This window comes from Salvelinus alpinus, chromosome 30 (genome assembly GCF_045679555.1).
Source record: "Salvelinus alpinus chromosome 30, SLU_Salpinus.1, whole genome shotgun sequence".
Taxonomy (NCBI): domain Eukaryota; kingdom Metazoa; phylum Chordata; class Actinopteri; order Salmoniformes; family Salmonidae; genus Salvelinus; species Salvelinus alpinus.
This window is the reverse complement of record NC_092115.1, coordinates 3,728,435-3,745,080: the sequence shown is the minus strand read 5'-3', so window position 1 is coordinate 3,745,080 and position 16,646 is coordinate 3,728,435. Positions and strand designations below refer to the sequence as shown.

At 48.6% G+C, this 16,646-nt stretch overlaps 1 protein-coding gene across 5 annotated transcripts in view; it reads left to right on the top strand.

Annotated features, from left to right (window-relative positions):
• The first annotated feature begins 201 nt into the window (after window positions 1-201).
• Window positions 202-16,646, top strand: part of LOC139560182 (ubiquitin carboxyl-terminal hydrolase 33-like) — a 73,734-nt gene continuing 57,289 nt past the window's right edge. For 3 of the 5 annotated variants that reach the window (XR_011671880.1, XM_071376730.1, XM_071376729.1), the window contains exons 1-6: window positions 202-369; window positions 10,067-10,178; window positions 10,836-10,889; window positions 11,053-11,115; window positions 12,793-12,945; window positions 14,244-14,355. Coding sequence is in view for 4 of the 5 variants with exons in the window: in XM_071376730.1 (XP_071232831.1) it covers window positions 10,095-10,178; window positions 10,836-10,889; window positions 11,053-11,115; window positions 12,793-12,945; window positions 14,244-14,355 (466 nt within the window). In the remaining variant the exon portion in view is untranslated. Of the gene's footprint in view, window positions 370-10,066; window positions 10,179-10,835; window positions 10,890-11,052; window positions 11,116-12,792; window positions 12,946-13,047; window positions 13,730-14,243; window positions 14,356-16,646 lie in introns of those variants that run through there. The other 2 variants (XM_071376731.1, XM_071376732.1) reach the window with 2 other exon arrangements.

The window sequence follows — 16,646 nt, the reverse complement described above, 5'->3', positions numbered from 1 at the left end:
ATGATTGTGACAGATAAAAAAATAAAAACTTGTAGATGTTAATTTGAAATCCAAGTAATTGTGTTTATTGGTCAGTAGGGGGCGCTTGGCCTGGGATTGTGCAGAATCAGATTGAGGTTATTCCACTGTTGACCGCCAGGTGGCGCAGCGACACCCGTTCACACACAACCGGAAAACGGCCGTTGTTGGTCAGAAGGCGGATCCACAACATGGAAGTTTTGCGTTACGATCGAACGGGTTCTCATTCAACTGTGACATTTTCAAGGTTTACCGTTTGAAATAATGTCACAAGATACATATTTAACTGCCGGGTTTAGCTTTCAAGATAACAGGATCGGTTCTTCTCAAATGTAACTTCATAAAGTGCAGGTAAGAGCCAAGAGGTTATTTTCGGTTTGTTTCATGCTGCAGAAGATAAGAAGCAGCAGTGTTGATGTTTTATTAGAGTGACTAGCTAGCTAATGTTAGCATGACAGCTCAATCCATGTGTCAATCTGTTATGTTCCCATCAATAAAACTATTGTTAGCTAGCACGATTTGATCTGAAAACTTTTCTTGATTCACGTCGGGATTGAATTGGACCGAAAACATATTTTCATATCAACCGGTTAGCGTCTTGGCTAGCTAGCTAAGATCACGGGACCATCTGCCCGTTAGCTGACGTTAGTTAGCCTCTTGTCAGTGAGTGTCGCACCGACTGAACTGCATGTGTTGTCCGCCCCGTGTGTCTTTTTGATGCTTGAATAGTAGCTACCTAACTAAATACATTACATCCACATTGTTAGTAGCTGTGTTGACATGCTGGGTTGTTGGTAGCTAGCCCATTCATAGAAGATAAACTATCACCGGAAGACATTACATCCACATTGTTAGTAGCTGTGTTGACATGCTGGGTTGTTGGTAGCTAGCCCATTCATAGAAGATAAACTATCACCGGAAGACATTACATCCACATTGTTAGTAGCTGTGTTGACATGCTGGGTTGTTGGTAGCTAGCCCATTCATAGAAGATAAACTATCACCGGAAGACAGTACGGGAGGTTTAGAAACTCTGTTCTTAGCGCCTGTTGGTGTCTAATTGCTGGGGTTTTGTTGGAGGATAATTACCTGACGTGGCCTCGTTTTTCATCAACGCTCATTAAGAAATGCTAGCGGACATCACTGAACGTGAGTTGTCTTGTGACTGGTTAGATGTGTGGGTGTCTAACAGAACATTATTACAAATCATTTTGTAGACCTCAACGAGCCCAAACAGATATTGTTTCAATATGCTTTGTGGTGTAGTCACGACAGACAAAGATAATAGTTAAGCAAACGTTCCAATGCATGTTGTCAACCATCACATCCTGTACATGAAGACGGTAATTAACGTTTGGTTTCCGTTTCCTGTGTAACATCAAACCAGGTTCAATGTTAGCTAGCTAACCAACCAGGTTCAATGTTAGCTAGCTAACCAACCAGGTTCAATGTTAGCTAGCTAACCAACCAGGTTCAATGTTAGCTAGCTAACCAACCAGGTTCAATGTTAGCTAGCTAACCAACCAGGTTCAATGTTAGCTAGCTAACCAACCAGGTTCAATGTTAGCTAGCTAACCAACCAGGTTCAATGTTAGCTAGCTAACCAACCAGGTTCAATGTTAGTTAGCTAACCAACCAGGTTCAATGTTAGCTAGCTAACCAACCAGGTTCAATGTTAGCTAGCTAACCAACCAGGTTCAATGTTAGCTAGCTAACCAACCAGGTTCAATGTTAGCTAGCTAACCAACCAGGTTCAATGTTAGCTAGCTAACATTAGGTTCTAACTAGCCAAGCAAACGGCTCTGGGATACGAATAATTTAAATCCCACCTTGTAGTGCAACAAAATGTGGATCAAGTTAAGGAATACTTTCCGAAGGCGCACTGTGGAGCTCCATTTTGTTTAGATAACTCTTCGTGTTGTTTATTTTCCCCCAGAAGTGGTTAAAGTCTATGGGTTCTTCTATTACATTGAGCTGGTTTCTGAAGTACTGTTTTTGCATTCTTTATCAAACAATTCATAATTTTGTTGTTCATTTTCTTAGTTTGTCTGCATGAAATGTTTGGATTTTATAAGGAAGCTGAAATATACTGTTTAGGCTTTCTACTGCCAAGTTTACACTATTGCAGTGAAATGTTTTGTCCAGGATGTTGTCTAGAAGGGGTGAATTTGTTGTTGCCTTATTGTTTTTTGGTTGGTTTCCGCACTACTTTCCTTCCATCTATAGCGTTTTTTTAATGCTATGCAGTTTCTTTTGGCTTTGCCTCATGATTGAGTATATCATGACTGAACGCTCTGAGAGACTCTGGGTTGAGGTCCGTGATAAAGTAGTCTACAGTACTACTGCCAAGAGATGAGCTGTAGGTGTACCTACCATAAGAGTCTCCTCAAAGCCTACCGTTGACTATGTACAGACCCAGCGTGTGACAGAGCTGGGAGGAGTTGTGACACGTTTTTGTTGGTTGTTTTGTCATAGTTGTGCCTAGGGGGGCATATGGGGGAGGGAATGCTGTCACCTCTCAGTAGGGGTTTGTCCCCCTGTGTGCTGAGAATGTCAGGTTCTTGTCCAGTTCTGGCATTTAGGTCGCCACAGACTAGTACATGTCCCTGGGCCTGGAAATGGTTGATCTCCCTTCCAGGATGGAGAAGCTGTCTTCATTAAAGTATGGCGAATCTAGTGGTGGGATATAGGTAGCACACAGGAGGACATTTTTCTTTGTTGTGATCATTTCCTTCTTAATTTCTAGCCAGTTGTATTGAACACAAATATAAAGGCATGTAAAGCGCTGGTCCCAGAGCTGTTTCCAGACAATTTAATGTTCATTTCTCTACCATAAGCCGCCTCCCAACATTGTTTTAGACCGCAGACCATGTGTAACCACACCAGCCCAGGATCTCCACATCCAGCTTCTTCACCTGTTGGATCGTCAGTGAGCGGGGTTTTGTTTGCTCTGTTTCACACCTGGTAGTTTGGTGGATGGGACTACCAGCTACAGTTGAAGTCTGAAGTTTACATACACCTTAGCCAAATACATTTAAACTCAGTTTTTCACAATTCCTGACATTTAATCCGTGTAAAAATTCCCTGTCTTAGGTCAGTTAGGATCACCACTTTATTTTAAGAATGTGAAATGTCAGAATTATTTATTTCAGCTTTTATTTCTTTCATCACATTCCCAGTGGATCAGAAGTTTACATACACTCAATTAGTATTTGGTAGCATTGCCTTTTAAATTGTGTAACTTGGGTCAAATGTTTTGGGTAGCCTTCCACAAGCTTCCTACAATAAGTTGGGTGAATTTTGGCCCATTCCTCCTGACAGAGCTGGTGTAACTGAGTCAGGTTTGTAGGCCTCCTTGCTCGCACATGCTTTTTCAGTTCTGCCCACAAATTTTCTATAGGATTGAGGTCAGGGCTTTATGATGGCCACTCCAATACCTTGACTTTGTTGTCCTTAAGCCATTTTGCCACAACTTTAGAAGTATGCTTGGGGTCATTGTCCATTTGGAAGACCCATTTGCAACCAAGCTTTAACTTCCTGACTGATGTCTTGAGATGTTGCTTCAATATATCCACATCATTTTCCGTCCTCAAGCTGCCATCTATTTTGTGAAGTGCACCAGTCCCTCCTGCAGCAAAAGCACCCTCACAACATGATGCTGCCACACCTGGTAGTGTGGTGGATGGGACTACCAGCTCTCTGTAACCTAGAGGTCAACCAGTGGGTCCGTCTCCTCTATACCACCCACCTGGTAGTGTGGTGGATGGGACTACCAGCTCTCTGTAACCTAGAGGTCAACCAGTGGGTCCATCTCCTCTATATAATAACAATGTCTGTATTTTCTGGGTTCTTTAGGCCAAAGGCAGATAACCTGTAAAGGGTGTGGCCAGGTTCTGGGCTGGGCGTCTCGCTGGTCTGGGAGGGTTGTCTCGCCGGTCTGGGAGGGGTGTCTCGCCGGTCTGGGAGGGTTGTCTCGCCGGTCTGGGAGGGTTGTCTCGCCGGTCTGGGAGGGGTGTCTCGCTGGTCTGGGAGGGGTGTCTCGCTGGTCTGGGAGGGGCGTCTCGCTGGTCTGGGAGGGGCGTCTCGCTGGTCTGGGCTGGGCGTCTCGCTGGTCTGGGAGGGTTGTCTCGCTGGTCTGGGAGGGTTGTCTCGCCGGTCTGGGAGGGTTGTCTCGCCGGTCTGGGAGGGTTGTCTCGCCGGTCTGGGAGGGTTGTCTCGCCGGTCTGGGAGGGGCGTCTCGCCGGTCTGGGAGGGGCGTCTCGCCGGTCTGGGAGGGGCGTCTCGCCGGTCTGGGAGGGTCGTCTCGCCGGTCTGGGAGGGTCGTCTCGCCGGTCTGGGAGGGTCGTCTCGCCGGTCTGGGAGGGTTGTCTCGCCGGTCTGGGCTGGGTGTCCGTTGTTCTGTTGCTCTTGTGTGAGGTGTTGGGACTACGGTTGAGGGTGATGTCCTTCAGGGTCCTGGAGAAGGTGGGGACTGTTGTCTTGTAGAGGTGGATTTGTTTTGTACTTGTGCGTATGGAATTAACTTGGATTTCACTAGTTCTTCTAGTCTGACTGAACCAGGAAGGAATGAGTTGTGTTTGCTTTGTTAGGTTCTGTCTGTGAGAAGGCAAGTGCAGTATGAACGCCTGCAGAGAGAGAGAGAGAGAGGAGCAGGACCCCGTATGACAGGCACCCTCTAGTCTAAGGATATGTTATACCGTAGGTGCACATCGATTCAGCTGCTTCTATACCTTGGCTTCAATCTTCTTTTTAACTGTTGAGACAAAATGTTTTCAGCACTTCTTTAATTTCCATGATTGATCAAAACTAATTTGCTCATGTTGATGTGTGTATTTTGGGCTGCCTCTTTAGTCCTCACAACTAGTCAGAGATTAAGGTTGTCAGGCCTCTTGCCCCATTAGTACTAACAGGAGATCATCGGGCCACGGATAATATCTCTCTCTCAGAGATGAGAAGAGGAAGTTGTTTTGGGTTGATTACTATACGGTAGGACGTACACAGAGCAGACCTGGAAAAACCAGTTCTGCTGTCTGGAGCCTCCGGTTCCAACGGTGACAAGCAAGCAGACAGACAGCTTGGTGTTTGACAGGCAGGCAGACAGACAGCTTGGTGTTTGACAGGCAGGCAGACAGCTTGGTGTTTGACAGGCAGGCAGGCAGACAGACAGCTTGGTGTTTGACAGGCAGGCAGACAGACAGCTTGGTGTTTGACAGGCAGGCAGGCAGACAGGCAGCTTGGTGTTTGACAGGCAGGCAGACAGCTTGGTGTTTGACAGGCAGGCAGGCAGGCAGACAGCTTGGTGTTTGACAGGCAGGCAGGCAGACAGGCAGCTTGGTGTTTGACAGGCAGGCAGGCAGACAGCTTGGTGTTTGACAGGCAGGCAGGCAGACAGACAGCTTGGTGTTTGACAGGCAGGCAGACAGACAGCTTGGTGTTTGGCAGGCAGACAGACAGCTTGGTGTTTGGCAGGCAGACAGACAGCTTGGTGTTTGGCAGGCAGACAGACAGACAGCTTGGTGTTTGGCAGGCAGGCAGGCAGACGGACAGCTTGGTGTTTGACAGGCAGGCAGGCAGACGGACAGCTTGGTGTTTGACAGGCAGGCAGGCAGACAGCTTGGTGTTTGACAGGCAGGCAGACAGACAGCTTGGTGTTTGACAGGCAGGCAGGCAGACAGGCAGACAGACAGCTTGGTGTTTGACAGGCAGGCAGGCAGACAGCTTGGTGTTTGACAGGCAGGCAGACAGACAGCTTGGTGTTTGACAGGCAGGCAGGCAGACAGGCAGACAGACAGCTTGGTGTTTGGCAGGCAGGCAGGCAGTATTACAACTCTCTCTGACCCGGCCCAGACAGACTGTCCCTGGGTTTCCTGTTGTGGTACCAGCTGGTGTAGGAACATGTTCTGTGTGATTCTTACAGATGACCATTTGTGCATTTGACTGTTCATCTGTGCAATATGTTTATTGTACGAGAGATACTGATTATTTTGTACCATATTCCATTAATATTTTATCTATGCTGTATATTGTGGATAAAGACTTGGACATAATTGTTCATTGTTTTCTGACAGGTATTGTTATATGAATTTTAAGTGTTTAACAAATGTTGGAAGACAATGAGTTGCCTAAAACTTAACATAGTGACAAATAGTTTCTTAACTTCCTTTTATTGTTGACAGCAGCATAGCACCCTGCATACCACTGTGTTAGACAGCAGCAGACCACCCTGCATACCACTGTGTTAACCAGCAGCATACCACCCTGCATACCACTGTGTTAGACAGCAGCACACCACCCTGCATACCACTGTGTTAGACAGCAGCATACCACCCTGCATACCACTGTGTTAGACAGCAGCAGACCACCCTACATACCACTGTGTTAGACAGCAGCCTACCACCCTGCATACCACTGTGTTAACCAGCAGCACACCACCCTGCATACCACTGTGTTAGACAGCAGCAGACCACCCTGCATACCACTGTGTTAGACAGCAGCCTACCACCCTGCATACCACTGTGTTAACCAGCAGCATACCACCCTGCATACCACTGTGTTAACCAGCAGCATACCACCCTGCATACCACTGTGTTAGACAGCAGCAGACCACCCTGCATACCACTGTGTTAGACAGCAGCAGACCACCCTGCATACCACTGTGTTAGACAGCAGCAGACCACCCTGCATACCACTGTGTTAGACAGCAGCAGACCACCCTGCATACCACTGTGTTAACCAGCAGCAGACCACCCTGCATACCACTGTGTTAGACAGCAGCAGACCACCCTGCATACCACTGTGTTAGACAGCAGCCTACCACCCTGCATACCACTGTGTTAACCAGCAGCATACCACCCTACATACCACTGTGTTAGACAGCAGCATACCACCCTGCATACCACTGTGTTAGACAGCAGCCTACCACCCTGCATACCACTGTGTTAACCAGCAGCACACCACCCTGCATACCACTGTGTTAGACAGCAGCCTACCACCCTGCATACCACTGTGTTAGACAGCAGCAGACCACCCTGCATACCACTGTGTTAACCAGCAGCATACCACCCTGCATACCACTGTGTTAGACAGCAGCACACCACCCTGCATACCACTGTCTTAGACAGCAGCCTACCACCCTGCATACCACTGTGTTAACCAGCAGCATACCACCCTGCATACCACTGTGTTAGACAGCAGCACACCACCCTGCATACCACTGTGTTAGACAGCAGCCTACCACCCTGCATACCACTGTGTTAGACAGCAGCCTACCACCCTGCATACCACTGTGTTAACCAGCAGCATACCACCCTGCATACCACTGTGTTAACCAGCAGCACACCACCCTGCATACCACTGTGTTAGGCAGCAGCATACCACCCTGCATACCACTGTGTTAGACAGCAGCAGACCACCCTGCATACCACTGTGTTAACCAGCAGCATACCACCCTGCATACCACTGTGTTAGACAGCAGCAGACCACCCTGCATACCACTGTGTTAGACAGCAGCCTACCACCCTGCATACCACTGTGTTAACCAGCAGCATACCACCCTGCATACCACTGTGTTAGACAGCAGCATACCACCCTGCATACCACTGTGTTAGACAGCAGCCTACCACCCTGCATACCACTGTGTTAACCAGCAGCACACCACCCTGCATACCACTGTGTTAGACAGCAGCCTACCACCCTGCATACCACTGTGTTAGACAGCAGCCTACCACCCTGCATACCACTGTGTTAGACAGCAGCAGACCACCCTGCATACCACTGTGTTAACCAGCAGCATACCACCCTGCATACCACTGTGTTAGACAGCAGCACACCACCCTGCATACCACTGTCTTAGACAGCAGCCTACCACCCTGCATACCACTGTGTTAACCAGCAGCATACCACCCTGCATACCACTGTGTTAGACAGCAGCACACCACCCTGCATACCACTGTGTTAGACAGCAGCCTACCACCCTGCATACCACTGTGTTAGACAGCAGCCTACCACCCTGCATACCACTGTGTTAACCAGCAACATACCACCCTGCATACCACTGTGTTAACCAGCAGCATACCACCCTGCATACCACTGTGTTAGACAGCAGCAGACCACCCTGCATACCACTGTGTTAGACAGCAGCAGACCACCCTGCAAACCACTGTGTTAACCAGCAGCATACCACCCTGCATACCACTGTGTTAGACAGCAGCAGACCACCCTGCATACCACTGTGTTAGACAGCAGCCTACCACCCTGCATACCACTGTGTTAACCAGCAGCATACCACCCTGCATACCACTGTGTTAACCAGCAGCACACCACCCTGCATACCACTGTGTTAGGCAGCAGCATACCACCCTGCATACCACTGTGTTAACCAGCAGCAGACCACCCTGCATACCACTGTGTTAGACAGCAGCAGACCACCCTGCATACCACTGTGTTAGACAGCAGCCTACCACCCTGCATACCACTGTTAGACAGCAGCAGACCACCCTGCATACCACTGTGTTAGACAGCAGCCTACCACCCTGCATACCACTGTGTTAGACAGCAGCAGACCACCCTGCATACCACTGTGTTAGACAGCAGCAGACCACCCTGCATACCACTGTGTTAGACAGCAGCAGACCACCCTGCATACCACTGTGTTAGACAGCAGCATACCACCCTGCATACCACTGTGTTAGACAGCAGCATACCACCCTGCATACCACTGTGTTAGACAGCAGCATACCACCCTGCATACCACTGTGTTAGGCAGCAGCATACCACCCTGCATACCACTGCTGGCTTGCTGCTGAAGCTAAGCAGGGTTGGTCCTGGTCAGTCCCTGGATGGGAGACCAGATGCTGCTGGAAGTGGTGTTGGAGGGCCAGTAGGAGGCACTCTTTCCTCTGGTCTAAAACAATATCCCAATGGCCCAGGGCAGTGATTGGGGACACTGCCCTGTGTGGGGTGCTGTCTTTCAGATGGGACGTTAAACGGGTGTCCTGACTCTCTGAGGTCATTAAAGATCCCATGGCACTTATCGTAAGAGTAGGGGTGTTAACCCCGGTGTCCTGGCTAAATTCCCAATCTGGTCCTCATACTATCACAGTCACCTAATCATCCCCAGCTTCCAATTGGCTCATTCATCCCCCTCCTCTCCCCTGTAACTATTCCCCAGGTCCTTGCTGTAAATGAGAATGTTTTCTCAGTCAACTTACCTGGTTAAATAAAGAGGAGAACATGAACAATAGTGGATTTTCTATTGTTGTCCATATCGACACTCTTTTTCTGTTGATCTTACTAACATCACTGTTGCTTGAATGCCCATGACTGTGTTTTTACCTCTCTCTCTTTCTGCCCCCCTCCCTCTTTCTCTCCCTCTCTCTCTCTCTTCCCCCCATCTCCCTCTCTCTCTTTCTGCCCCCTTCTTTCTCTCCCTCTCTCTCTCTTCCCCCCATCTCCCTCTCTCTCTTTCTGCCCCCCTCTTTCTCTCCCTCTCTCTCTCTTCCCCCCATCTCCCTCTCTCTCTTTCTGCCCCCCTCTTTCTCTCCCTCTCTCTCTCTTCCCCCCATCTCCCTCTCTCTCTTTCTGGCCCCCTCTTTCTCTCCCTCTCTCTCTCTTCCCCCCATCTCCCTCTCTCTCTTTCTGCCCCCCTCTTTCTCTCCCTCTCTCTCTTTCTGCCCCCCTCTTTCTCTCCCTCTCTCTCTCTCTTCCCCCCATCTCCCTCTCTCTCTTTCTGCCCCCCTCTTTCTCTCTCTCTTTCTGCCTCTCTCTCTCTCTTCCCCCCATCTCTCTCTCTCTCTTTCTGCCCCCCTCCCTCTTTCTCTCCCTCTCTCTCTCTCTTCCCCCCATCTCCCTCTTTCTCTCCCTCTCTCTCTCTCTTCCCCCCATCTCCCTCTCTCTCTTTCTGCCCCCTCCCTCTTTCTCTCCCTCTCTCTCTCTTCCCCCCATCTCCCTCTCTCTCTTTCTGCCCCCCTCTTTCTCTCCCTCTCTTCCCCCCATCTCCCTCTCTCTCTTTCTGCCCCCCTCTTTCTCTCCCCTCTTTCTCCCCCCTCAGACAGGTGAGGTACAGGTTCAGGTGAGTGATGCCTGTGTGTTCCAGCAGTGACTGTCCCCATCTACAGTGTGTAGGAGAGATCACCAAGGAAGAACTCATCCACAAGTCACATGTGAGTCCACCTGTCCTGTGCTGCTAAGTCCCCCCCGTAGTCCTGTGCTGCTAAGTCCCCCCCGTAGTCCTGTGCTGCTAAGTCCCCCCCGTAGTCCTGTGCTGCTAAGTCCCCCCCGATAGTCCTGTAGCTGCTAAGTCCCCCCCGTAGTCCTGTGCTGCTAAGTCCCCCCCCCGTAGTCCTGTGCTGCTAAGTCCCCCCCGATAGTCCTTAGCTGCTAAGTCCCCCCCCGTAGTCCTGTGCTGCTAAGTCCCCCCCCGATAGTCCTGTGCTGCTAAGTCCCCCCCCGATAGTCCTGTGCTGCTAAGTCCCCCCCCGATAGTCCTGTGCTGCTAAGTCCCCCCCCGATAGTCCTGTGCTGCTAAGTCCCCCCCCGATAGTCCTGTGCTGCTAAGTCCCCCCCCGATAGTCCTGTGCTGCTAAGTCCCCCCCGTAGTCCTGTGCTGCTAAGTCCCCCCCGATAGTCCTTAGCTGGAATAGAAACAATAATTAAATGGCCAAGGCCTGAATGTTTTACAAGAAATTAGGATGTTGTCATTGGAGAAGGCCTTGCTCTATCATGTTACTGTTTTTTATCTGCTGTCTGTCTGGGATTATTATGTCGTCTCACTGGTCTGGTCACTGGAGCTAGTTGGTTGTGTTGGTGTGTGTTTCAAGGGCCAGTGCCAAGACTGCAAAGTTGGAGGACCAAATCTGTGGGCGTGTCTGGAGGTGAGTGAAAAGTCTGAGTTTGGGAAAAGTTGTGTCACTAATTTAAGACTTATTTGTAATGTTTTGTAACTCATTGGGACTTTTATTTAGAAAGTTGTGTGGTTACCATTTGGCCTCATGCAAATTGACTGTTGTATAAATCCATTGTTTTCTGTGTTTGTAGAATGGCTGTGTGTATGTGGGCTGTGGAGAATCTCACACTGACCACAGCACCATCCACTCACAGGTGAGTGACCTCTAAACCTCCCACACACACCTACAGGACTAGATCAATATTCAGGATGGTTCAGGAGACACCTACAGGACTAGATCAATATTCAGGATGGTTCAGAAGACACCTACAGGACTAGATCAATATTCAGGATGGTTCAGGAGACACCTACAGGACTAGATCAATATTCAGGATGGTTCAGGAGACACCTACAGGACTAGATCAATATTCAGGATGGTTCAGGAGGCACCTACAGGGCTAGATCAATATTCAGGATGGTTCAGAAGACACCTACAGGACTAGATCAATATTCAGGATGGTTTAGGAGGCACCTACAGGACTAGATCAATATTCAGGATGGTTCAGGAGACACCTACAGGACTAGATCAATATTCAGGATGGTTCAGGAGACACCTACAGGACTAGATCAATATTCAGGATGGTTCAGAAGATAATGAGTAAAGATGTGTGATGGAGGGAGAAAGAATGAAGTGTGAAGCGGCGAAAGTGGGAAGTGTTGGAGAGAGAGAGTGATTAGGGAAGAAACGATGAGAGGTGAAAGGGATGTTGGAGGAGACGAGAGTCCCAGTTCCTGGAGAGGTGAAAGGGATGTTGGCGGAGACGAGAGTCCCAGTTCCAATTGCATCACATGAATGTACAAAACATGAATAACATTAGGATTTTTAATAATTGAGACATGGATTGTGTATGTGTTTCATTCAGAGGGCAAGACAAAATATTTTAGAACCTTTTGAAGGGGTTATGGTAGTACGTGACAGTTGCACCGGTTTGTGTCAAGAACTACAACACTGCTGGGTTTTTCACGCTCAACAGACGTGTTAGAAATGAGGATTTCCGGTCTAGTCTCTACCCTCGCAGAAGGATTTCCCGGTCTAGTCTCTACCCTCGCAGAATGATTTTCCGGTCTAGTCTCTACCCTCGCAGAATGATTTCCCGGTCTAGTCTCTACCCTCGCAGAATGATTTTCCGGTCTAGTCTCTACCCTCGCAGAAGGATTTCCCGGTCTAGTCTCTACCCTCGCAGAAGGATTTCCCGGTCTAGTCTCTACCCTCGCAGAAGGATTTTCCCGTCTAGTCTCTACCCTCGCAGAAGGATCTTCCGGTCTAGTCTCTACCCTCGCAGAAGGATTTTCCCGTCTAGTCTCTACCCTCGCAGAAGCCCTTCCCCGATCCGTGTGGTCACAGACACACGTTAGGCACTCCTGGCGAATAAGTTTAAGCACCGCCTTCTCCCAATCCTGATTGGTCCAAATAACCAGTGAGAATAACCCCAAAACCTCCTCCAGGGGTGGCAGGAGTCCTAGTGTTTAGAGCGTTGGACCTTTAATCGAAAGGTTGCTAGATCAAATCCCCGAGCTGACAAGGTAAAAAGCTGTCGTTCTGCCCCTGAACAAGACAGTTAACTCACTCATCCCATTCAGTCCTGACAGATTCTCTGTCTACACACTGAAGCTCTGCTCCTTAAGGGTGGGTGTTATCATCCTAGCCCCTCTCTACCAACACTAATGCAGACACATGAATAATGCACCTGTCCTGTCTGACCTATGTCTGTCAACAACAATACACTGTATTTGTTTATTTGCTTATACCACCTTTATACATTTTATTACACCTTATAAACATCTAGAAACATGAACATGTTTATAACGTGTTTATAACCCCTCTATAACAGGAGACGCGGCACAACCTGACAGTGAACCTGACCACTCTGAGGGTGTGGTGTTATGCCTGTGGGAAAGAGGTGTTCCTGGAGCGTAAACTGGGCCCTCACTGCCCTGTCCCCAGCACCAAGACCCTCGCTTCACCTCAGACCAACAACACACAGGTAATATTACACTCTGAAACCTGGAGCGCAAACTGGGCCCTCACTGCCCTGTCCCCAGCACCAAGACCCTCGCTTCACCTCAGACCAACAACACACAGGTAATATTACACTCTGAAACCTGGAGCGCAAACTGGGCCCTCACTGCCCTGTCCCCAGCACCAAGACCCTCGCTTCACCTCAGACCAACAACACACAGGTAATATTACACTCTGAAACCTGGAGCGCAAACTGGGCCCTCACTGCCCTGTCCCCAGCACCAAGACCCTCGCTTCACCTCAGACCAACAACACACAGGTAATATTACACTCTGAAACCTGGAGCGTAAACTGGGCCCTCACTGCCCTGTCCCCAGCACCAAGACCCTCGCTTCACCTCAGACCAACAACACACAGGTAATATTACACTCTGAAACCTGGAGCGCAAACTGGGCCCTCACTGCCCTGTCCCCAGCACCAAGACCCTCGCTTCACCTCAGACCATCAACACACAGGTAATATTACACTCTGAAACCTGGAGCGCAAACTGGGCCCTCACTGCCCTGTCCCCAGCACCAAGACCCTCGCTTCACCTCAGACCAACAACACACAGGTAATATTACACTCTGAAACCTGGAGCGTAAACTGGGCCCTCACTGCCCTGTCCCCAGCACCAAGACCCTCGCTTCACCTCAGACCAACAACACACAGGTAATATTACACTCTGAAACCTGGAGCGTAAACTGGGCCCTCACTGCCCTGTCCCCAGCACCAAGACCCTCGCTTCACCTCTCACCAACAACACACAGGTAATATTACGCTCTGAAACCAACATTGGTTGGTTGGTTGATGGATATGCTGATTGGTTGGTCGATTTATTTATTGGTCGATTGATTGGTCGGTTGATTGATTGATACATTCATTGAGTAATTGATAGATTGATCCCTGAATTCATTGTGATTGAGTGATTGATACCTAGATTGATTGATACCTGAATTGATGCCTAGACTGATACCTTGATTGATTGGTTGACTAATTAATGACTGAATCTCAAATCATTATGTTCCCTCATTATTAAAACTGTTGACTATAGCTAAAGCCTCAACCCCGACCAAATCAACCTATACCATGAACACTGTACAGATTCAATCATATTGTTAATGATTATTTCACATCCTTTGAGACCACGTTTAAAGTCCATAATCATTCAGTTATGTAACGTTGTTTTCTGTCTTTACGTGAAATGCTGTTCCACTGTTGTCTCCTCTCGCTGCTGATAGGTCACTGTTTGTTATGGTTCTGATTGGCTCTTCTGTCCCCCAGGAGGGTAGCAGGGTGCTGGGCCGCTCCACCTCTCTGAGACTGCCCCCTACTGGTGGCTGTGAAGACCTGGGCATGGAGACTGAGGAGGAGGAGGAGGAGCTCCGCCCCAGAGGTAGTAGCATCTTCCGTAGAGCATCATGTGTTTACGCAATGTGACATGCCTGGATTTTTACCTTTTTTTTTATTTAAAGCTGCAATATGTCCATTTTCTGGGTGACCCTGACCAAATTCACATAGAAATGTGTGTTATAGATCTGTCATTCTCATCGAAAGCCAGTCTGAGAAGCGGTAGATCTGTTCTATGTCTGCTATTTCTATGCTTCCCGTTCTTAAGTTTCATTTACGAGTCTTTTATCTTTATCTTTTGTTCACCCGCTTCAAACAGCTGAAAATACAATATTTTTATTTCTGGAAAATGTATTTCTCAACGGTTTAGATGGTACAATGATTATCTACACTAGACTTGCTTGTTTTTGTCACATAAACTGAAATTAGGCGAACTATTAGAATTTTAACAACCAGGAAATGGCGGAGCGATGTCAGCATAGTGCAGCTTTAAAACGTTTTCATTAAACTGTACAGCATCATCTTCATTTCAATCAAATCAATCAATCAAATGTATTTATAAAGCCCTTCTTACATCAGCTGATATCTCCAAGTGCTGTACAGAAACCCAGCCTAAAACCCCAAACAGCAAGCAATGCAGGTATAGAAGCACATTTCTAACCAGGGCTTAAAATACAGGATCAAATCACACATGATATGACTAATATCACTGTTAAACTGACTGAGTGCCTATGGACCATAGTTCCCAAGTCTCTCAGCTGATCTCTTCCTCTGGACCATAGTTCCCAAGTCTCTCAGCTGATCTCTTCCTCTGGACCATAGTTCCCAAGTCTCTCAGCTGATCTTTTCCTCTGGACCATAGTTCCCAAGTCTCTCAGCTGATCTCTTCCTCTGGACCATAGTTCCCAAGTCTCTCAGCTGATCTTTTCCTCTGGACCATAGTTCCCAAGTCTCTCAGCTGATCTTTTCCTCTGGACCATAGTTCCCAAGTCTCTCAGCTGATCTCTTCCTCTGGACCATAGTTCCCAAGTCTCTCAGCTGATCTCTTCCTCTGGACCATAGTTCCCAAGTCTCTCAGCTGATCTCTTCCTCTGGACCATAGTTCCCAAGTCTCTCAGCTGATCTCTTCCTCTGGACCATAGTTCCCAAGTCTCTCAGCTGATCTCTTCCTCTGGACCATAGTTCCCAAGTCTCTCAGCTGATCTCTTCCTCTGGACCATAGTTCCCAAGTCTCTCAGCTGATCTCTTCCTCTGGACCATAGTTCCCAAGTCTCTCAGCTGATCTCTTCCTCTGGACCATAGTTCCCAAGTCTCTCAGCTGATCTCTTCCTCGGGACCATAGTTCCCAAGTCTCTCAGCTGATCTCTTCCTCTGGACCATAGTTCCCAAGTCTCTCAGCTGATCTCCTCCTCTGGACCATAGTTCCCAAGTCTCTCAGCTGATCTCCTCCTCCTGGACCATAGTTCCCAAGTCTCTCAGCTGATCTCTTCCTCTGGACCATAGTTCCCAAGTCTCTCAGCTGATCTCTTCCACCTGGACCATAGTTCCCAAGTCTCTCAGCTGATCTCTTCCACCTGGACCATAGTTCCCAAGTCTCTCAGCTGATCTCTTCCTCTGGACCATAGTTCCCAAGTCTCTCAGCTGATCTCCTCCTCCTGGACCATAGTTCCCAAGTCTCTCAGCTGATCTCTTCCTCTGGACCATAGTTCCCAAGTCTCTCAGCTGATCTCCTCCTCCTGGACCATAGTTCCCAAGTCTCTCAGCTGATCTCCTCCTCCTGGACCATAGTTCCCAAGTCTCTCAGCTGATCTCTTCCTCTGGACCATAGTTCCCAAGTCTCTCAGCTGATCTCTTCCTCTGGACCATAGTTCCCAAGTCTCTCAGCTGATCTCCTCCTCCTGGACCATAGTTCCCAAGTCTCTCAGCTGATCTCCTCCTCTGGACCATAGTTCCCAAGTCTCTCAGCTGATCTCTTCCTCTGGACCATAGTTCCCAAGTCTCTCAGCTGATCTCTTCCTCTGGACCATAGTTCCCAAGTCTCTCAGCTGATCTCCTCCTCTGGACCATAGTTCCCAAGTCTCTCAGCTGATATTTTCCACCTGGACCATAGTTCCCAAGTCTCTCAGCTGATCTCTTCCTCTGGACCATAGTTCCCAAGTCTCTCAGCTGATCTCTTCCTCTGGACCATAGTTCCCAAGTCTCTCAGCTGATCTCCTCCTCTGGACCATAGTTCCCAAGTCTCTCAGCTGATCTCCTCCTCCTGGACCATAGTTCCCAAGTCTCTCAGCTGATCTCTTCCTCTGGACCATAGTTCCCAAGTCTCTCAGCTGATCTCCT